The 23,722-nt window shown below is 35.7% G+C and overlaps 2 protein-coding genes across 2 annotated transcripts in view; one reads left to right on the top strand and one right to left on the bottom strand.

Moving 5' to 3' along the window:
- The first annotated feature begins 1,092 nt into the window (after positions 1 to 1,092).
- Positions 1,093 to 18,971, top strand: gfral (GDNF family receptor alpha like). The gene is made up of 7 exons (XM_031902726.1): positions 1,093 to 1,171; positions 8,445 to 8,579; positions 10,486 to 10,638; positions 11,520 to 11,951; positions 14,259 to 14,315; positions 15,782 to 16,112; positions 18,707 to 18,971. Exons 1-7 carry the CDS (start codon positions 1,093 to 1,095, stop codon positions 18,969 to 18,971), a joined length of 1,452 nt encoding a protein of 483 aa, XP_031758586.1.
- hmgcll1 (3-hydroxymethyl-3-methylglutaryl-CoA lyase-like 1) overlaps positions 18,880 to 23,722 on the bottom strand; it is a 43,658-nt gene continuing 38,815 nt past the window's right edge. The window contains exon 12 of the transcript XR_004222762.1: positions 18,880 to 18,967. The gene's annotated coding sequence lies outside the window, so the exon portion shown is untranslated. The remainder of the gene's footprint in view (positions 18,968 to 23,722) is intronic.

The following is a 23,722-nucleotide window of genomic DNA, read 5'->3' as shown; positions in this document are numbered from 1 at the left end:
TTATGCAGTATATATTTTTAGACCTACATTGTTTGTTTACTTTAATCAAAGTCCAACTCCTGCATTAAGAAAGAATGAAGACACAGACTGCTGAGAGGGAAAAATGAAGAGTATCATTACTATTTTAGAAACAATATAGATTTTTAATCTATACAAGGTTATAGTAATATTTAGTATTCATTATAGTTCCTCTTTAATTACCCCCCCAAAAAAATCAGTTGCTGAATATGTTGCTACATTTTATTCCCTTCATAATTGCAACCTCTAAACTCCGTCCAACACTTTTTTTTATAACATTTACAGTATATTACTGATAGACTTGAGAAGCCTTTAACAACAATGATTGCCTATACATTCTGCATTTCACTAACACCCCTGTTTATTGATGTCTTCTAATGTTTTTCCTTACATTTTTTCCTGTGATCTGCTCTTTCTCATCCGCAGTGCTTTCTTAGCTAATTTGTGTTTCCATCCACCACATGCCTTTACTTAGCATCACAGATTTCAAGAACCCCTTAAGACTTTGACCAATCAGCTTTTCTTATCACATTGTATAGGCGGTTGACTAAGCAACAAAAGGATATGTAGAGTTTCAGGGGTATATTCCAACAGTCCCCTAGGCCCACTCCTCTGTTTAGGGATGGTTTCTGTACCTTAACATAAATAGCTCCTTTTACACCTCATTAAAACCAGTGGTCTTAGTCTTAGGAAGAAACATGTGTCTTTCTACAACTAAAAGACAAGGTACACTCCTTTGAAGATAGAAATGTCCACGTTTTAGACAAAGAAAACTGCTGGTATGAACAAGGTGTAAAAGAGGCTATTCATGTTAAGGTGGAGAAACCATGCCTAATCAGAGGCAGGGGGCTTCAACACCATATGTCTGCTATCAGACTTGAACAACTGTTAAGGACCCTGTGGTTGTAGAGGAACTAGAAAGCAATATTTATTCCTATTTAGTAACAAGAGACCCTAAAACATAAAGTTGTACAGGGTCCCAGTGTATCAAGTATAATTTTATGGCATCCCTACAAAATAGAACATAAAGATAGGGGCCCACTGCTGAATTCCCTTTTAGCACAGGTGCCAGATATGGTTAATACAATTGTCATGCACGTGCTGAAATACACTTCCTGCTCTGGTGCTACTTCGGTGCATTTCAGTGGTGGTGGTAAGCACACATTTAAGTTTAAATTACTGACAGCGGTGTCTGAACAAGGAGGCATTAAGAATGGCTCCTGGAAAATCTGTGTAAGTTGATATGTCCGGCATGATATGCCTTTTTTTTCTATACCCCCTCCTTGTTATTTGAAAGAGTTATTAATTAAGAAAAAGACATACTAAATGTTTTTGTCAGATCATGGGTAGAGTTTTGGCATAATTGGGATAGCATGATCGCGTGTAAAAGGGACATTCTGTTTTTTCCTTGGGGTAACATTTGAATTATTGGATTGACCCACCACCCAGGGCATCCCGGAGACCAGTCGGCTAATAACTGGGGCCTACTGGGTAGCTCTGCTGGTGGCCTACTGGTGGCTGATGCATGTGTAAAGAAGTTTCCCTTTTCCTTGAGATGCAGATAGACTTCTGAGTCTAGAAGGAAGATGTTAAGATGATAAGTCGCAGAGTTAATGCTATTGACAATTGGCCTCAAAGAGGCTCCTTTGCTCTTGAGTTGTTCATATGTATTAGAATCGCCGAATAGTGTGGACACTTGGGAGTGGTAGTCTGATGTATTCAGTACCATTGTACATCTTCCTTTATCCGCTGGCAGGATAGTTAGTTTGGAAGGAGGAGCTTAAGTATTAGCTAGGGCTGCTGATACAGTTTTTTTCTGGGCTTTCTGAAGAATCAACTTTGCCCTGTAACCTATTACCATAAATCTGCAAGTTTTCTCCTCTCATATTCCTGTACCAATTTGAAATGTTTTCAAGAAAACTCAGAAAAGTCCAATTGTTTTAGACTTAATTCTACTAGATACTATATATTATGACCTGGATGAATGAGAATCTTCATAGACACTAGAATTATTAGAATTGTGCCATTAGTTTTGTTTTACCAGAAAATAAATACTTTTTTTTGTGTTATCAAAGACACAGAAAAAAAAACATAACTGACATGTTATTATTAGAATTTTGCAATGTAGAATGTCACTTTGCATTCTGTTTAGCGAAAAAATATATATTTTTTTACCATTTCGCAAATTTTCATGAATTATTGGTGAAACAGGGCAATGGAACCCTAGAATTATCTTCAAGAGAAAGCAGTAATGATTTTGCTTACTTACCTCCCACTATAACAATTGCAAAGCTAGTTTTCCAGTCAATTTGTAATATTAAGAATTAATTTCAGACAAATATAACACAATTGGAATATTGAAAAATATAGCTGTAATTCTACCTGCAAAAAAAACAAATCAATTCCTCTACAATAAAAGCAATGTTATTATTTCTCTACTGAATTCTTTTATTCAAAAACATCATATTGTAAAATTGTACTAAAATGTTTATCTATTTCAACCTAATAGTAATAAATGAAATTAAGCCTCTTAACAAGATTGGTGAAAATGTTGGGTCCATGCCTCTAGCATAACTTTCTTAGTAGGTGTTAGGAACAATTACATTTATTACACAAAGTAATTCCTTTTTTTTCTTGTATTCAATTAAACTGTGTACCAAGAGGGAATGCGTTAATGAAAAGCACATTTCTGCCAATAGATATTGCAGTGACAGAGTACTGTGCTCTCAAACAGGCAAACTGGGTTACACAGTTTTATGCTTGCCTTAATTAGGATACTTTTGGGAATAAAATGGCTTGCTTTAAAAAATAGTTTCACAATTACTGTTGTACAAATGTCACAGCAGTCAAACAGATTTAAAGTGGGCAAAATCATCATTTTAATATTGTGTTTTATATTCTTTGTATATGGACAAAAATACCAAAGGGCCAATGTTTTCTACAGGGGTGATTTAACAGGCCATGCTATAACATAATTAAAGTAAATTTATAAGTCCAGGCCCTGTATAAATAGGGGCAGATCCACTAATGTATGAATTGGAATCATGAAATCTGATCATTTCTGAGGATTGCAAATGTCATAAGAATTCTTCTCGTTTGAATACAAAAGTTTCGTACTTTTCCTAAACGGCGGGGAAACCTTCTGTGCATGTTTTTGGAAGCCTTCCATAGGACTCAATGGCAGCTCCAACCTGGCCCAAGGAAAGTCACGATACCGAAGCTTGAATGAATCCGAAACTTTCGTACTCGTTGTGACAAATACGATTTTGTTGCACAAATTGTTCCGTAAATTGTCACAAAGTAAGAAAATGTTGTGCAAATTAATGAAAAAAAATTGCAGGGGAGCCGGAGGAAGCAGGTGGATGATGGGGGGGGGGGGGAAGGATCAGGAGAAGCAAGTGAACAGGCTGGGGGGGGGGAATCAGGAGAAAGTAGGTGGATTCTGGGGGGGGGGGGGAGCCGGAGAAAGCAGGTGGATAATGGGGGGGGGGGGGTCAGGAGAAAGTAGGTGGATGCTGGGGGGGAGCCAGAGGAAGCAGGTGGACGATGGGGGAGGATCATGAGGAAATGCATGATCCTCCCCCATCGTCCACCTGCTTCCTCTGGCTCCCCCCCAGCATCCACCTACTTTTCTCTAAGTGCCTGTACTGTATTAATAATAATAGTAATAAATGTGATTTAACAAATATAAAACTCATTTGTGTTCTGTGTAGTGTGTTCCATTTGTTAAAGAGACATTTTATTGCATAGGCTGTTTGGAAACTGATGGGAGGGGTCACTGGGGGAGGGGCTATTGGGGGCATGGGAAGAGGGGGGCCCAGAAAATTTTGTTGTGAGAGGCCCCGTGATTTCTGATGGCGGCCCTGAGTATCATCAGTAAAAATTGGAACAATACTTTGTATGCCCACCTCCAGTTCATTAATAAACAAGTAAAAAAAGCAAAGGACCAAAAACAGACCCCTGCAGTACTCCACTAACAACAATGGTCCAATTAGATCCATGAAAATTAATTTCTGTTACAGAATAATGAAATACAAATATATAAAAACAAATATAAACAAAACTGGCCAGAAAATGTTGTACTAAATCAAACATGCAAGAAAGTATTAAGAAACACGTAAGGCTGACATTTTTATATTTTCTTATTGCTTATTAGAAAAATATTATCCTTTCTGTAGTTTAGTCAGAAATTTTCCTGTCTTCCTTGTCGGTTGTGGTTAAAGTCCAAACATTTTAGTGGAGTGGATAACAAAGAGTTAATATTCCTGTGGGCTGGGAGCTGTTCTGTGAGAAACAGTGCTGAAATCGTTACAGGTCTTTATTGCCTTGAACTCATTAGGCGTGTGCACTTCTGTGGGATCAGCGGACAGATTCTCAGCTGAAATGAAGTACCACTTCTGCACAGGTAACTAAACTAAACTAAAACTATGTTTTGCACTGCTATATCCACTTTTGAATAAACTTACAGTATCTTGTTGTGAACTTAGAATGAGGTATTTCTAAATGAATGCAACTTTTGTGGCCTCCTTTGTCACTAAAGCTTTTTAAAGTAATAATAGTAAGTTATACTGTCTAAAGCGTACAGTTTGGTATCCAAACTGCTCTTCATATTTCACTTTTTATTAAGGTCATGGGTTTATTATTACAATTTATTGCATATGTATTATTTAGTAGTAAGGTTCTTAGTTTTTTTTTTTATATAATATTTTTATAATGATTATATTGATAGCATTTTGATTTAAGCTTGCTCAGTGAAGTGTTAATAATAATAACTGTAAATAGCTTTTTTCAGGTCCCTGTCAGCTGTATCATTGCCATTAGTGTTCATGCTTGACTTAATCTTTGTTTATTCTGGAGCCATATGAAAACAGTGAAGTATCTGTGAACAGGTGCTCATTTAGCCTTTAAAGTGTGTATCCTTTACCTTGTGTTGTCTTTTGCCAAATACAGCATTATTAAAGGAAGCTGTTTAAAACCTCTCCCAGAATTGTAAATAAAGCACTGCAGCAGGGATTTTTTCATATAAGCAATCATCTATCTATATAGATACAGTACTGTAAAAACATAAACATGGATCCATAAACGGAGATATTAGAATAATATTTAATCAACGTAAAATTTGTATGTATTTTTGATGTCTGTTTTTCTTAAGTAAATAGTATTTAATTGTGTTGTGCTGATGTTAAATGAAACTTTAGATTTATAACAGCGTCTAAAATATGCAGTAACTCAAATAGTGAAATTACAACAAAATTTTGACAAGCCACAGCTTTAAATTGTTTCCCCTTTTTAATAATAAAATAAAGGGAAAAGCAAATTCTTCTTCTTTTTACCATTCCACAATATAGCAGAGATGTTTAAGAGAGCAGATTTGGGAATTACATTCACAGTCAATCCTAACTTGATACAAATCAGCGAATCATTTATAAAAATGGCCAAAAATCCAACAGACATGGCAAAAAGTCTAATAAAATCATTGTTAAAGCTTCTGTTGCACAGGTCATTTTGATCACTGTTAGCAAAACATCTGCTTTTGGGTTGCCTCCAATCAATATTAATGGGAAGTCTCCTGGAAAATAGTGGGCACAAGCCATTTCTGTCATTGCCCTTATACCGAATGTTGGAAAAACTTTAGTTATATAAATTGATTTTCCTGCCTGCAACACAAGTCCCATATTTCATTGTGTTCTATGTTCTTCAACCAATTATTCTAGAAAATAACACTTTGCTTTGTGTAATTAGATTTTCATTTAGATTCACAGTTGCATATATAGATATGCAACTATATTTTCAATTGGATTTCATGTTGAAATTGTATAGAGTAAATAGGAAACTAGGGAATAATACATCAAAAGCAAGAGTGCCAAAGTGTAAAGATTTTGTGCACTTTAGTGCTCCTCAGGGAACAACCCACAGGGCAAAGGGCAAAAAACCCCAATATGTAATAAAAGGCAGTATGTTTTTACTGGTGCAGCAAGCCATAGCCTCCAACTTTTTTTATTACATGAACCCAACAGCAATTTGCATCAATTTGTTTGCACTATGAAGTGTCCCTATACACCCATTTTTAGAACCCTAAAAAATGAATTCATTTCAAGCAATTAGAGACAATTCTGTAAAACATCTGTGACAGTTTAAGAGATTTTTAGTGCAATTCCCTTTGGTATTAAGTATTCTTATCAACAAATTCAGCCCTCTCCCCTTTTTCATATAGCAGAGCCAAGAATGGCAATTTACGTTGCTGTTATCTCCTTAGCTGTAAGCAAACTATACTTTATCATTTGCACGCTAATATTTACTTAGCCACACATCATGGACAGGGGATTTCTTAAAAGGCTTCACAAATGATCTAACTTTGCACAATGTCTCCATTTGAATGTATGTTTTATGTATAGAGATTCAAATATTTTATTATCTCTCAAGTTTATTTTAATTCTAATATATATTTTTAAATATATTAATGGTTAACTCAGCAGCATACATATTTTGTAAAGTGAAACTTTTCAAAAATGTGTGACTGTTAGACAACAGCAGAGTTGTTTGTCACAATGAGGGTCAAGTCTTCTGTAGTGTGTGGAATATCATAGCAAAACTAGAAATGTGTGTTATAAATGTGTTAGTGCTCTCTGATGTAAAGATCTCACTTTAAGGAGATACAGAGCTAGGTTCACATACACTACATACAACCCCTTTCCTTTAAAGGAATATTCATATTTAATATGGTGCAGACAGGAATAGTGTTAAATAATATACAAAGGTATCAAAAGGAACGCTGTATCTTAGCTTTTATATTCCTTATGCTTTATTTAGCTTTCTCTGAAAATATCAGTGGTTCAGATTATAAGGTAAAAGTAAAGTCAGATTCTTCTTTCTGTTCTTACAAGCAGGGACAAAGCAATATGACCCTGTCCAACTTGCCAACAAGAAGAGCACTGTAAAAATAACCTCTGTTCTACCAGCTACAGGCTTTGTAAAGCTGGTCATACACATGAAGTAATGCTCATTTGGTGAAGTTTCCAAAGAAGCAGATGTTTCACCAATATGCTCATTTTTAGGTGTGAAATATTGGGTTGCATAGTTACATAGGGTTGAAAAAGACCAGTTCATCAAGTCCAACCCTTCCACGTAAACCCAGCACACACAACCTATACTTACCAATCTATACACTCACATACATAAACCATATATACCAATATCAATACTAACTGTAGATTTTAGCATCACAATAGCCTTGGTTATTATTGGTTTGATCCTCGGAACAATGATTGGGTCAAAATTGCAGCTATGCCAACCATCGGATCATGGACCGCATCACCACATAGATGCGGTTCTCTATCTGACAGGAAAATAAAACCTGCCTGGTCTATATCTGGGCAATTTTCAGGTTTGTCTGCCGGGACAGGCCAGTGAGCTGCCCAACGGTCTGAAAGAATCGAGCTGCAAGCTTTTATTGGTCTGTGTATGGCTACTTTTAGACTTTGTTGGGCAACGAAAAGCTCTCTGTATGCAACTGCACCCAACTTGACACACAGCAAAAAAATTCTGTGCAACAAATGTTTCGACTGCAAATTTTCACGGAAGTTTTGCGAAACAATTCGCCAATCTCGAAATGCAGAAATTCGCTGTGAATCCATGCCTGGCAAAAAAATTCACTCATCACTGTTTGTGTGCTTTCTAATTCAGATCTTGGTATTAGGATAGCAAACCTTTATGAATAAGTACAATATCTGTTTGGCTTAATCTCTAGGGTTTTAAATTTTAAGTAAACATCAGCATTAATGATCTGATGAAAATGTCCAATAGCTACAATAAAAAAATTAGTAGCCAATCTTAAAGGAGCAGGGAAGGTAAAAACTAAACAAGTTTTATCAGAAATGTCTATGTAAATACAGCCATAAGCACTCACAGAGAGTCCTCTATCAAAAGAATCACAGGATTTCTTGTCTCATTTTTTGGGAAAATGTTCTTCGGTATCAGATTTCCTCTCTTTTAGGGTTCCCTCAGGTTTGGGGTACGAGTCTGCTCAGTCCTCTCTCCCTCTCCCCCTCCCTTCTCCTGCTCCCCCCTCCCATAAGAATGCATAAGAACTCACTTAGGAATGTGTGATCTGAGCTCCCAATGGCTATAACTGCAGCAGGAAGCTACCAAGGCCAAGCTAAAATGGCAGCTGCTATCAGAGGGAGCTTCTAGGGCTCTTTGCTCAGGTATAGTAAAGCTTTCTGCTGAATAAATATTGCATTCTAGGTGGCACTAATGTGGCAAATCTATTGGCAGTAAAATGTCAAAATGACTTTCCTTTTCCTTTAAATCTTAAATATGACTGATAATAAATATATTAGGGGATTTTATCATCTGTCTATATGTTTTATACTGTTTTGCAGTCTTCTGTTCTACTAAACATGATACATTTGCCTTCTCTTTAACAGTTCTGCTATTATTTTTTCTGAGAATCCTTGTGTTGCAAACAGCTGATTGTTGCAATTTTAAAGAAAGATGTCACAAAGATAAAAATGAATGTGAAGGAGTATGGAGCATCCTGGAAAATTTTTGTGGTTTCTCAGGTAACTTCTTAACGTGATGAATTGGCTTTTAAATCTTTAATATATTGAACATATTTATAAACAGAATCTGTATAAAAGCCCTCAGCCTGAACCCTTGTGCCTTTATAAGCTTATAGAACTTTAATGTGACATCAGATCTATTTATATTTTGCATCTGTTCCTCCTTGTATTATTACAGCTTAATATCATGTTGTTTAATATTTTTAATTGCCATATTACATGTGAATAGATAGATACATTTAATCATTTTACGAAGAAATCAAAGACAAAATAGTAGAGTGAATTACAGATAGTAGTAACAGCTTTGCTGATTATAAAAACATTCTGCATTTAGTGTAACAAATATAGTCAAATTGATATTGTATCTACCAATTATATTGGAACTTGAAAGAAAAGCTGTGGCTCCATCAATCATAAACTCAACCTGCCAGAAATAAATCATGTATTATTTCTATGTAAGTTTGCTGGTGTGGAATTTCATGCTGTCATTTCTCCACATGCCAGTATTACATTGTAGAGGCCATTGGAGCAAACCACTATTTTTTTGCACCCTGAATTCTAGCTTCAATTAATTGTTGCAGGTTTATGAGCTCTGTTACAGAGCACAGAGACCTGTGGCCGCCTCTGTGAATACTTCTCTTCCTGTGTTAGACAACAAAGCATTCTTATAGGGAGAGAGAATGAGGCACATAGGCGATTCCTATCGATTCTCTAAAAGACGCACAATTTAGGGAGCAGTGGTAAACTTAGGCCACAATGGAGCCCTGTACTTAGTACCTTCCACATTGGAAGGAGGCAAGGACATTGCACTGTTCTCTGTACCTCACTTTTGCGGCTTGAGGTGCAGAGCACAGCCAGACCTGTGGAAAATGAAATTTAGCCACTCTCTCTAAACTTTTACATTATTTTTAGGGATATATTTATCAAAGGTCGCCAATGAGAATTCACATTTTGATAAAAGTGTTATAGTAATTATAAGCAGCAGAATTTCCCTCTGTTGATCTGGGATAAGCTGTGTTTCACTTTTTTAATAAATATGTCCCTTAAAACAGACCCAAATAATGCTCTTAATTGTTTTTTTTTTTTTACAAATATGTAATAATAAGTTTATAATATATATGTTTTCCTTGCAAACAACTCAGCCATGCTCATTGTCAATAGTGCATTGCAAACTGAAATGAAACACCATAATCGCTAAATGCATACAATGTAGATAGCTGATGGTGGCATTGACCAATATGAACAGCAAAGTGCTACTGTGCCAACTGAATTCCTGCAAATTTCATTGTAATACATTGAATTACATTGAAGATTAAGTTCACATTTTCGCTAAAAAGTATGGCTAATGTATTAAATGGTTGCAGTTGATAATACGTTGTTAATATGCAATAATTTGTCAATATGCAATAAATCAGCAGCTTTGGCATTGTCACTGACAAACAATACTTGTTCATTATACTTCAGCATGGCTGCTAGATTTCTTTTATCAGTTATATTGTTTGTTCATGGTATTTATTCAGCTGTGGGCTTTGAAAACACTACTTATATTCATCCTAAACTGTTGTTTTATTTGTACAACACAATCATTTCTCTGATGCTAAAATGAGTTTTGAAACAGACTCATGAACAGAATTATTTGAATAACTCTAATAAATATTTTCATATATCAGTACGTTTCTTTACAGCTAAAATTGTGACAAATTTTATATAAGGAAATTATGAAGACATTTTAACCCAATGAAGCTCCAACTACAATTTTGCTTTGTTCCAAAAAGCACATGTAGGCAAAATAATAAAAAACAACTTTATTATTTGAGTATTTTATATATGTGATTCTTTACTAACAGCAAATAAAATGTAAAATGCATAAACTTTGATTTAAATATGGCTGTGCTTTAAATTGTAGGCAGCAACTGTCAAATAAAAGATTCACAGAACTGCAATACAACCATTCATTATATAACTCAGAAATATCCAGAGTTTAGAGCCTGCACTTGCGCCGAAGATATGAATTGTAGCATCAGAAGGCTGCTTGGGAAGCAATGCACTGCTGGCAAAGGTTAATAAAAATATATTTGTATGTATGTATGTATATTTTTATTTAGATAGCACTATACAAAAATACAAAATAAGACCTAGAGGCAGTTTACAAAAATGCGTGTTCAAAATGTTTTTCTTCAATGTCAATGTGAAATTTACCAATGGTTGTTTTCTTTGTACATTACCTTAAAGAGATACTGACACCAAAAATGAAACATTTTATATATTTAGCATAACACTGTCTTTGCATGCTATTTAGAATTTTGCCATAAAAGTATTTGGCCGATGCTTTTTCATTACCTATCTGATCCCACATGTTCCCCTATGTGGTTCTGCCATATTTGTCCAGCAGTAATCCATTAGCATTAGCAGCTATAACTGACAGGCTGAGAAGGGACAGTCAGGGTGGCAAAGAGAGACAGAATGAGATTTAGAAAAAGAATTTTCCAAATTTTAGCAAATTGCTGTTTTGTATTTACAATAATTTAATATTACTTTGTACTTAATGGAGGTATAGTACAGGTATGGGATCAGTTATCCGAAAACCCATTATCCAGAAAGTTCCGAATTACGGGATGGTCATTTCCCACAGACTCCATTATAAGAAAATAATTCTAATTTTTAAAAATGATTTCCTTTTTCTCTGTAATTATAAAACAGTGCCTTGATCCCAACTAAGATATAATTAATCCTTATTAATTATTATGATGTTTAAATGATTTTTTAGTAGACTTCAGGTATGGAGATCCAAATTATGGAAAGACCCCTTATCCGGAATACCCTTGGTCCCGAGCATTCTGGATAACAGGTCCTATACCTGTACCACAATTTTGTGTTAAAACCTTTTAAAAAAGATGAGACATAATAATTGTTTTTTTATTTAATTGTTTTCCCATGCAGTTAATACTATTCCAACAGAGCCTATAAAGCCTAACATTCTTCAGAAAAGTTCCTTAAAATATTCAAGAACGACAGGTGTCATCACACTGGCAAAACTAAATGACTGTTATGTAGCTAAACAGCACTGCAAACTAGACCGAAATTGCTTTCATTTGTATGAAAACTTCAAAAATTGCTGTATCACTAATGCAAACCTGTGCACTACTCATGGATCGCATGAAACATGCCTCTCAGCTTGGAGTGAATTAAAAAGCACTGTTATGGGGAACTGTGGGTGTTTATATCCAGCTAAGGAAAAATGTTTAAATATCTGGAATGGCATCTACAATAATTCTTGTTTAAAACATGCTAAAAAAATGGAATCCACGTTGGCCAACACAGAAGAAATGAAGGAAAAAAACAATGTTCCTGGAGCTGTAGACTCTGTTTCAAGTAAGTATATATCATTTCATAAACACCTTAGCGCGTTCGTACTAAAGCTTTCCCGTTTCTGGCAAGCAGTGGTAAAATAATATACTCTGGATAACAGATTTTATACCTGTATAAATCTTTTATATATCACCACTAGTGATGAGTGAATTTGTCCCATTTTGCTTTGCCGAAAATCTTGCGAATCATGGAAAAAGATTTGAGAAATGGCAAAAATGTTGCACGGGAACAAATGCCGCGTGTGTCATTTCTTTTGCCACACGCAACTTTTTTTTTTTGACGTGTGTCATTTTATTTGACAGGTGCAACAATTTTTTCTGACGTGGGTGACAATTTTTTGACACAGGCGGCATTTTTTTGTCACACGGCTCATTTTTACGAGGCAAATTTTGATGCCCGTTTTGTGAAACAATCACAGATTGCGAAATGCGGAAATTCACAGCGAATCCATGCCTGCCAAACAATTTTGCCCATCACTAATCGCCACATTTCAGCTATGTCATCCTCACAACTAGTGATGGGCGAAATGTTTCACCAGGCATGGATTTGCAGAAATTCGAGTGCAAAAAAACACATTGAAGTCAATGACACTAGAAGTCAATGAGAGTTGTCCCAGGCAAGGTCAAGCCATATTTTTAATCTCAAATTTTTCATGTTTTTTGAGTTTATAAACTTGAAAAATTCAAGGTGTTCAAGTTTTCTATTCAAATGAGTTTTCATTCTTAAAGGGGACCTGTTACACAGACATAAAAAGCTGTAAAATAAAAGTCCTTTTCAAGTTAAACATGCAACCCAAATTCCTTATTTTATAACACATCGATGCCCATTGTAAAGTTATTTAAAAATCCCAGCTGTCAATCATATATTGCCTGCCCCGCCTCTATGCCTTAGGCATAACGAATCCATGCCTGCCGAATTGTTTCATCCTTCACTAATTAAAAGTTATCCCTTTGAGCCATCTGCACTCTACACTGGATATCAAGGCAAAGAACCTATTTGAACACCATGGGGTAGTACAGTTCTATATAAATAATTCCCATTTCCTACTCCACCTGTGAAGCTTATTCATTTGGCAGTTAGTCTACTAATGTGCCAGTGCAAATAAAGTAGGGTCTCTCCTTATTTTATACCTAGTAAGTAAATGGAAAGTGGATGAGTGTTGACCACAGAACACTGATGGGGGATTTTGGAAGCTTCTTCTTGCGCTATAATTGTTCATCTGTGCAGTGTCTTTTCCATATATTCAATGTCACGTTATTGACTGTCTGTTAAAACTAAAAGCCCTGATGGTTCTAAAATTGTGAATCATTGTGAATGTGTTCATGGATGAATCGCTGAGAGAATCCCTGTTGGTTTTACCTTAGCATGCAGTCTTAATGGATAATGATTCAGTTTGAGAAGAAAATTGAATCCTCACTGAATTGAATCCAGCCCAATATCTGCTTTGAACAAGGTTTTTATCATGTTTTTAATGCTATTTATGTCTTCCAGCTTTGTCCCTTTCACTTATGTATGCCATGATTCATAGATGCACTCAGTCAGCATTTTGATTGTTATTTATATAGCACTGACAAATTTTATGCAGTCCCTGTCCCAGTGGAGCTTACAATCTAAAATCGCTATCACATTCATGCACATTAGAGTCTAATTTATCAGGAATCAATTACCCTGCCTGTATGTTTTTGGAGTGTGTGAGGAAACCAAAGTACCCAGAGAGCAGCCCTGCAAGAACAGAAAGAATATACAAACTCCTTACGGATAGCGCCAAAGCTAGAATCAAACTCAGGACTGCAAGGCAGTGGTGCTACCCTCTGAGCCAATAACAAGTGGTTGATGCAGGCCATTAATACAACAACTACAATACATTTTTAGAGGGTTTGTTGATCTGAGATTTTTTTTATTAGATTACCAGTATTAGAAAAATGAGCTACTACTCAATCATCACTTTAAAATACATAAAAGATACTGCCAAGGGAATGCAATATGGTTCTTATTTAAATAAATGCCTTCCTGAACAATGCTCAGGGATGCATCAGGACACTGGAATACTTCATTTTTTAAACTGCCTATTAGAAATACAAAAAAATATAGGGCTATAGAAAATAACTCATAGTACAAGTTGATCCAGAGTCCAGTTGCCATCACAAGAAGGAATATTTTCCCCTCTGCGGCAAATTAGAGAGGCTTTAGGCAGGTTATATAAAGACATAAAAGGTTAAACTTGATGGACAAGTGTCTTCTAATAAATTATGTTACTATGTATGTTTAATAATAATAATTTTTATTATATGTAATTTGTCTTCTTTTCAGATGACTTACAGTCCATCATCTCCTTAGAATGGGAGTTAAGTTCACTAACAAGACTTGGTAATGTACTTGTTACATTGTATCCTTGAATGTTACAGTTACATACTATTTAGCTTTATTCATTCTGTCTGAAAAGAAACAATGTGGCTCTAGCAGTGTATAGACATCAATAATTTGCATTGTGTGAATAAGATAAATCTCATTTGGTATATTCGTACATTCGTATATTCGTTTCTGTATTTTATAAAATATTGTTAAACTATGAAATAAGCAGCATAAGTGCTGGCATATCACCGTCAGGTCTCAACAGGTAGCTTTGCTGGTGCATTGCAAACCATGCCGTAAACAATCTAAACAATTAAGCCCCATGGCTCCCTTTACCTAACAAATTCTCCAGGTGAGAAATATACCTGGATAATATGCCATGTACACTTAACAATCAACTCAACACTTCACTACCAATATATATACTTTAAGTATACATAATTTCTATCCTACAATAAGAATAAAATAAATATCAAACCAGAAACACAGCTCATTGAGGCTGTTTTCTACAGTAACAAACAACTAGTGACTGCAGAACAGATAACACACATAGGGGTTCTTTATTAAGCGCAAGGAAGGATACAAAGTGCAAAAATGTGTGAAATTCTCCATGTATCCTGTACTTTGCCCCCTGCCTTGAACTTTATAAAATAGCTGGAGGTCTCTAAGTTCCAAAACAGAGTGCAGAGACCTGCATCCCCCTGATGAGTACAACATTTCCTGCATTCGGCAGCACAGTATTCATGATTGTGGCAAGTGGGCAGAGGCAGGGGGGGAGGCACAGATATCCAAGCTAGGGAGCACTAGAGGGACAAGGCTGCAAAAGAGTACTGTACTTACTGCCTGCTGATGACAGTAGGTGAATACTGCTTAGCCCTACCATTGGTGCAGTGCTTGGTATTTTGTGCACAAATACTTTATCAATAAGAACTAAGGGGAGTGCACTTGTGTCCCTTAGTACTCTTGCACTTGCATCAGGGGTTTCTGTAAATGACCCCCAATATTATGCAGGATTTAGGGAGGGTTAAAACATCATAAACATAAAAAGAGTACATCCAAATGATTTAACTGATTTGGTCTTTCTGGTTTTATTGTCTTCAAATGTAATTTCCTTTCTTTCAAATTATGTTACTTTTTTTACTGTCACTCTTTCCTGCTCTCTGCTATTTTTCCCATATACAAATATATAGTTGTTCAGCAACTCTCCATTTTGGAATTTCAACAGTTATCTGGTTGCTAGGGCCCTATATATATATATATATATAAATAATATCCAGGCCAGCTGATCCCCTATTGCTTTTTCATTATTTTTTTTTGTAATGCTTCTGAATGTGATAGCATGAGTCACAAGCAATGTACCAGGACCAAAATCTTTTAATACCCTTTGTCTAAAAAGGACATACAGTAATTGCAACATTTGCAAACACATATAAAAATGATACTGTGTGGCATTTTGTTAAATGCTATGATTTTATTTTTAGAATACAGCAGCCCAATGTCTTGCTTTGAAGTAGCAACCCTCTGTGTCAGAGACGAAGTGTGCAACAGACACTTGGCAGCACTACTACAGATTTGTAAAGTCAATGGAAATGTATGTAATATAACGGGCTGCCAGAGAGCAACAAAATCATTCTATACCACAATGCCTTTTCGTGTCTCTGAATTGCTCGCTTTCTGTGATTGTGCCCAATCTGATGAGGACTGCAAAAGTACAGGTGATGACCTTCATAGCAAGCCATGTGCAGTTCAAGCAGAAACTCCCATCTCTTGTGTTGATGTAATTCATAGGTGCCTTAAAGATGAGCTCTGCAGGTAAGATAATGGTTGTTAACATTGGTCTCATTTTATAAACTTAATTCCTACTGTATCCTAAGTATTTAAAATCACAAAAAGAACAAAAGATCTTGGCATATAAAGGGGTTGTTCACCCTTGAGTTACCTGACTAAAGATGTAGAGTAATATTCATTTTTTATTATTTGTGGTTTTGTAATGATTTTACTTTTTGTTCAGCAACTCTCCATTTTGGAATTTCAACAGTTATCTGGTTGCTAGGGCCCAAATTACCTTAGTGACCAGGCATTTTTGGTTTGATTGAAAGACTGATGTATTTAAAGGAGAGGACCTAAACAGTAAGAAAAGTAATAAAAAGTAAAAACAACAATAAAGTTGTAGCCTTTCAGAGCAATTGTTGTTAGGCTACTGGGGTCAGTGACCTCTATTTGAAAATTGGAAGGAAGAAGAAGGCAAATAATTTGACAAAAAAATAAAAAGAAATAACTGAAAAGCTGGGTACAATTGGCTATTCTATGACATAGTAAAAGTTAACTGAAAGGTGAACCACACTGTGAAACTGGGAATGTACCTAAACGTTACAGAATCTAATGGGATAAGTCTAAAGCAACTGAACTTGCTGAGTACTCTTGAAAAAGTTTTACCTCTGATCTACTGGGGCATTTCTGGCCCCTGAGCCACCCTGAGGTGGCTCCTCTGCGCTTGGGGGGGGGGCGCATAGTTAGTGTAGATAGCACAATTGCAGTCTCTGCACTTTTAAAAAACAGAAATTCAGCTCTTAAAGTTACCAGGAGTGTTTTTTTGCTGTCTCTTAGTTTTCTAAGTAACTAAGTTAAAATAAGTGGCATGGCATACTATAAAACTTTAAACTCTATCCCCCCCCCCCCATATGTAATAAAAGGCACTATTTTTGCCCAGGAGCAGTAACCCAAAGTAACCAATAAGATGTTTGCTTTTAAACAGGTGACCAGTAAATGCTACCTGTTGATTGGTTTTGACAAGGGCAGCGTCAATCACCCGCAGGAAAAATAACCACCAACTCACCCCTTTGCTTACCTTATGCATATATCTATTTCCTGGAACCCTTTTCCCCCCCAAGACTCAAATAATGAAATCCAGGTTTTGGGATAGAGAAGGTCACAGCTTTAATTACAGATTAAGATAAATGTACATTAACAATTTATCAAACAATATGTTTCTCAACTTTGAGAGAAGAAGCATATCCACGGAATGCTTGCCCAAAACCACTGCTATACACCTTCCTGTGCTACCTGACATGCCGGCCACCCAACCCCGTAGGAGGCAGATGGGCAAGTGAGAACCAGATAACCAACTTGTCACCCCTCTTGCGGGACCCATGCCCAACAAGAGCCTGCACCAACACCTGTTCAGCCGTAACAAGCCATGGCCATAGGCGCCCAGGGCAAGCATTCCACCGCTAGCTGTGACAATTTGGCTAATCCCATGTGGGGTTGTTTTTCCATGTAAGTGCAGATACCTCAAGGAGTGGATAAAAGCAGAACGGTAGACAGAGAAACAGCCATGTGTGGCATTAGTTAGGTATATTGGTTAGGTATATCCTAAATGAATACAATCCTTTTCTTGGTAACATTACTCCTGTAGGGGCTCCATAGTGATGGTGGCAATTAGATTGAGTGTTGTTACTTACAGTATTTCCAGTGTGTGTATGAAAAGCTACATACGCAAAAATGTAGACAAAATGGTTATTTTTAACTAAGAAGGGAGAGCATTCATTCTGGATAATACAAAAAATCTGATGATAACCCAACATACCATTTCAATAGATGATAAACTGCACAAGTGTAGTTGTCAATAACAACTAAGTAATCAGCAATTTTTACTGCAAGTTAAAAAATGAAAACAAAGATCTGATTGGTTGCTGTGGGTAATCATTACTGGTGCAATGTAGCACCTATGTTTGTGAATCTTTCCTGTTTGCATCATACCACATGTATACCATATTGTGGCAGCCTTTCAAGAGGAAATATTTTGTAAAATATGCAGCCTAGTTGCCCTTTGAAACCTAAGATACATACAAAGCAGCATGCAACTTTGATACAGCAATCATGCAGGGAAATATGGATGCTGATGATGGAGATAAGGAGAAAGGATTAACATGGGTAAAGGGTCTAACAGTAAGGCATTGCTGACCTTTGCAACCATAGAAAGGGATAGGACCTTAAGGCAAATAATAATATCATTGTTTACATCATATTAAAAGTTTATTTGATTAACATCCCCTTTATGTCAATTTATTTTGACAAGAAATTACATAGAAGCTGCATGTATTAGTTTAACCTGTTGCTTTGGACAGTGTTTTCTGGAGAAAAATAACTTGCAATCATTATAATTTAATAACTAATGTCTTGATTTGTAAATGTTGATAATATGTTATTATTGCTGTTTGTTTTTACCTTATCATTTCATTAGGGTAGAAAAATGAAAGCAAAAATATTGTGAGATGATAAAAGAAATATTGTCTATTAAGTGTCATACAATCCCATTAATTACAGGGCCATTAAAAGACCATTTTCAACACCCTGTATTAACTACCTACAATTTAGTGTACTTCTGTATTTACACTTATCTACAGACAAGGATATGAAACTTATCTGTCAAAATGCTGGTGTGGAAATAATGAAAACTGCTTGCGGTACACGAGCATAGAAGAACTCAGCTGCTCTGGAGATGATAACTGCAAAGCTGCCTATATCAGTACTCTTGGTACAGACCTTCACATGCAGTGCACATGTAGCCCAGCACTCGGGGTGGAGGATCAGCGTCTATGCAGAATATTTTATCACATGATCCATAGCAAGTCCTGTTTCAGTAAGTTTGCTCTCTTCCCACAGCTCTAAGAACAAAATAAAGGGGATGATACAAATTAATTTAAAGAATTCTATTATCCATAATATTTTAGACAACATTTCCAGAGAAAGAACACATATTAATAAAAGACCATGAAGGGGTTATATCTACCTGGGTGGTAAAAAGTAAAGGAATTACTATGTAACAATAATAATGGGTGGAACTGTTGGTGTGCAGGGCATATAGTCAGAGCATCAACTTTACAACAATATTTACTAAAATGTTCTCAACATTATCGCATAATCCCATTTATTACCGTTTCCATCATTATTTTTTTATATCTTATCATTATTTTTTGGATATTTTCGGATACCAGTTCCCATACAGTAAATTCCTTAAAGAAACACATTGCCTTTGCATCAGCTTAAGGGGAAGTATTCCTATTCCTATATATCAATACATCCTTAAAACTCCACCTATTCATCTAAAACCAGCCCACACTAACCCATATATGTATAAAACATAGAAATATAAAAAAAATATTCAAAAAAAGGGACCAACATAACCCCAAAAATATATCTATTTATAAAGAAATATCTAACATCAGGTTAAAAACTAAACTATTTCCAAATCCATTAAATCATTCATTAAACCAACAGTGCAATATAAAACCTTATATTAAGACATCTACAGAAGATTATATCTTATTTAAACAACCAGTCCTTTTGATGGGTTGATGGAGTCAATGACAAAAATGAGAGGTCACCATTTTTTCTTTTATGAACCTCTTATGCACACACAAATATACATTATTTTAACTATTAAATTCCCTCTTACCTTTCTAAATCCACCCTATCCTAGCTTTTACAGCATATATGTTTTTGCCAATATATCTCCCATTGACTCCATTTCAATCAAATAATTACATTTTTTTTTAATTGATTTCCCTTTTCTCTGTAATAATAAAACAGTACCATGTACTAGATCCCAGCTTAGATATAATTATTCCTTACTAGTGGTAAAACAATCCTCTTGGGGTTATATAATGTTTAAATAATTTTTGGTAGACTTTAAGTATGGAGATCCAAATAATAGAAAGACCCCAAATTACAGAAGACCCCAGGTCCTGAGCATTCTGGATACCAGCTCCCATACTTGTACATACACCACATTAGTGGAATGGCAGTTATACCACTTTTCAATCAATCAGTGAGATTTTCCATTATAGCAAAACTGCATTTTTTAACTTGACTGCACCTGACCCAGTGCCTACATGGAAACATGCCCTTTGGTTTTAGGAGCCCATAGGTGGTAGCTTGTTTCCCTATTTTAAATTGGCTAGGCACTAGTATTTGCTTTATAGTGGGAGCTTTTTCATATCAAAATCGTATTTAACACTACATTTTCTAGAAATATATACTAATGTCTATTTATAATCCCATTAATAATCCCCACTAGTTCCATTAAAAACCAAAGACTCTCTTTCTTATGCTGTTTCCTTTGTCACTACCCCACTTTTTCATTTTATTAGGGACCAAAGGGGTATTCCTATACACATTTCTAACTTTATTAATCACACTATCCAGATCTTTCATATGGTATCCTTTCTCTACAAATCTCTGTTTCACTATGAGAATTATAAATATGCGGGCAATGAAGAGAATATGGAATGCAGAGTTACCTAGGCAAGTCAAAGTGGATTTTTTGTTAGTATTGCAAAAGTAGTATGTTATCCCTTACTGAACCTAGTTCAGGCTTTGATGATGTTTGTACCCCTAAAGCTCATGATACTGCACATGTCACTCTTTGAGGACGTACAAAAATGGCTAATCTGCAAAATCCAGACAATATGGTCTACTAAATAAGATTACAATTTTTCAACAGTTTTTCAAAATATATTTAGGCTGATTTGACTCTCTGCTCTTTTCCCATCTAGAAAGAGTTACTCACAGAAACTTCCATAAATTAAACAGTGAATCTGTTATACTAACAGGTTCCCACTCCTTACAGAATGGTAAGATTTCTACATGCATGCTTTTAAAAACAATCATTTAACAGAAATATTTGTGTAGTCCTATTGGTTCTGGTTTTCATAGGTCTGCATAACAGCCTTGTAAGTTCTTTATATTTGATTCAAACTGGATGATGGAGAAATAGACTGGAGCCTGTAGAATAATAAGTGCAGTAAAGAGACACAAGTGGATCCTCAGTAAATAAGCTCTACTTATTTCTAATGAGTAATGTTGTGATTTAATCACTGCTACCCTCTGTGAATCTTTTCCATTCACAAGACGTTGTTATCTCTTAAATTAAACAGGACAAACAGTGAAATTAAAGCTACACCATGTTTGGCCTTTGCAAGGTAATTAGATAACCAGAGCACAGATAATTCCCTAGGATCAAACATTGAATAGATTCAGTTTCTCTGTTTGCCCTGTTTAGCTCAAAAAATATTGTGATTAAAACAATGGGTAAAAATTATATTCTTTAAAATCCTTTTTAATGAAACTCATGTTGAACAAGGGGGTTTATTGCCCTTTCAGTGCTGAAGGATTGATTTTAAAGCATATCCTAATCTCTAGTTACCCAAAATGTAAAACAATAGATTTTGGGTGTGTTGGTAAATCTATAATATTCTTTTATTTATCTGTTTCTACCTATCTCTTTCTTACCTTCTCTCTTCTCCTTTGTACAATGTATTTAGCTCTGTGTGCAGCTTGCCATATGTTTCCAGTAAGTGAGTGACATTGACAGATACTGTAATAGCAAAAGGAGCATCTGGCATTTGACAATATATAATAGACAAGACAGTTTAGTCAAAATGCCAATACTTTAATAAATCACACCTGCTCATTGTGTTATAGTGATGCATTCCCGTACATACACCTTGACTCTCTTCTCAAAATAAATGGCAAGTGACACATAGGGGCTGATTTACTTACCCATGAACGGGTCGGATGGAGTCCGATTGCGTTTTTTTCGTAATGATCGGTACTTTGCGATTTTTTCGTATGTTTTGCGATTTTTTCGGATTCTGTACGAATTTTTCGGATCCAATACGATTTTTGCGTAAAAACGCGAGTTTTCCTATCCATTACGAAAGTTGCGTAAAAAGTTGCGCATTTTGCGTAGCGTTAAAACTTACGCGAAAAGTTGCGCATTTTTCGCGTAAGTTTTAACGCTACGCAAAATGCGCAACTTTTTACGCAACTTTCGTAATGGATAGAAAAACTCGCGTTTTTACGCAAAAATCGTATTGGTAACGAAAAATTCGTACAGAATCCGAAAAAATCGCAAAACATACGAAAAAGTCGCAAAATGTTCGTTTTCAAGTCGGAACTTTTCCAATTCGGGTCGGATTCGTGGGTTAGTAAATCAGCCCCATAGTCTGACTTTTAATGCTTTTGGAAGATATTTAAAAGACGTTTTATTTTCTAGGTACCATGATTTATATAGCAGCTTACATCTCGGGAGTCATTTTAGTTTCTGCTATAATTCTTCTGGCTTTGCTTCAGGCAAGGTATTTAAACAGAATAAAAATATTTTATGTTGAATGTGTAATTATGGGTTGTAGTCAAAATGGATTTCAGAGTGAATGTGATATGACCATGAACAATTATTGTTTACTTTACCTTTTAATATGGTATATGTGCTAATTAATAAGAAATCTGGTGTAAGATAAGGTCTGTGTTGCAGAACTGCAGGTTACAAAATCCTATGCAGAGCACAAAGCTCCCAGATGGTTCTGGGATTTGTAGGCCAAGTACATGTGTACGCTCCACATTTTTCACTGGCCTAAATATTTATTGCATATTTATCTAGAGGCCCACAGGTTGCTCATCCCTGATGTTGATTCACTTCTATGTAAATGTAATACTTTATGTTTTTGTAATACTTTATGGTTTGCATTATTTTAAATCTGGCCAAATACCATGATATAATATATAAGGCCAGAGAGTGTAATATTTAGCAACCAGAAATATTACATCAATGCTTCCTGAAAGGTTACTGTCATCATGTAGTTACTCTTTTTTATGATCCCATCAGTTTTTCTACACAGCTCTAAACAGTTCTGTTATTCTCCATTAACATCTGTTTTTCACATATCAGAAGTTCAAAGCTTAATTTCCTCATATCAGCCAGCCTTACTTTTTTTCTCCTATTTTTTTTAGGCCTCCCTAAAGGGGAACAAATATTTTTGTAATTAAAGCACGCAATTAGTCTACCATTGCTTCTCATGGCTGAATTTTTAGTTTACAGGAGAGATTACAGTGTTAAAGTAATTAAAAGGCCGAACTGCCCTGTCAGAGAAACTTCTGCTGCGCCCAGACCCTTATAACATATAGAACTATCTATTTTTTTCTCTTATTATCTAGAATAGAAGTACCTATTGTGAGACTGGGCTCTGCATGTAAGATCCTCTGGTGGACCCTAAAAAGCACATTTTTTTCACGTGATTAGTAATGAGCGTATTTTTTCTTCAGGCATGGATTCACAGTGAATTTCCGCATTTCGCCATTGGCGAATTGTTTCGCAAAACTTCTGTGAAAATTCGGCGAAAAATTGTCGCACAGACTTTTTTTTTGTCGTGTGTCAAAATGGGCATGTCCGCATCAAAAAACCTGTGGATGGCAAAAAAATAGCTGCGGTGAAAAAAATAGATGCGGGCGACAAAAAAGACGCGGGCGACAAAAAGAATCGTGCGACAAATGCAAAATTTCGCCAAAATTTCGCCATTTTTCGAATGTTCTTGCCGTTTTGCGAATTTAATGGTGAAGCGGGACAGATTCACTCATCACTA

The sequence above is a fragment of the Xenopus tropicalis genome, chromosome 5, assembly GCF_000004195.4.
Source record: "Xenopus tropicalis strain Nigerian chromosome 5, UCB_Xtro_10.0, whole genome shotgun sequence".
Lineage (NCBI taxonomy): Eukaryota > Metazoa > Chordata > Amphibia > Anura > Pipidae > Xenopus > Xenopus tropicalis.
This window is presented reverse-complemented; position numbering and strand designations above follow the sequence as displayed.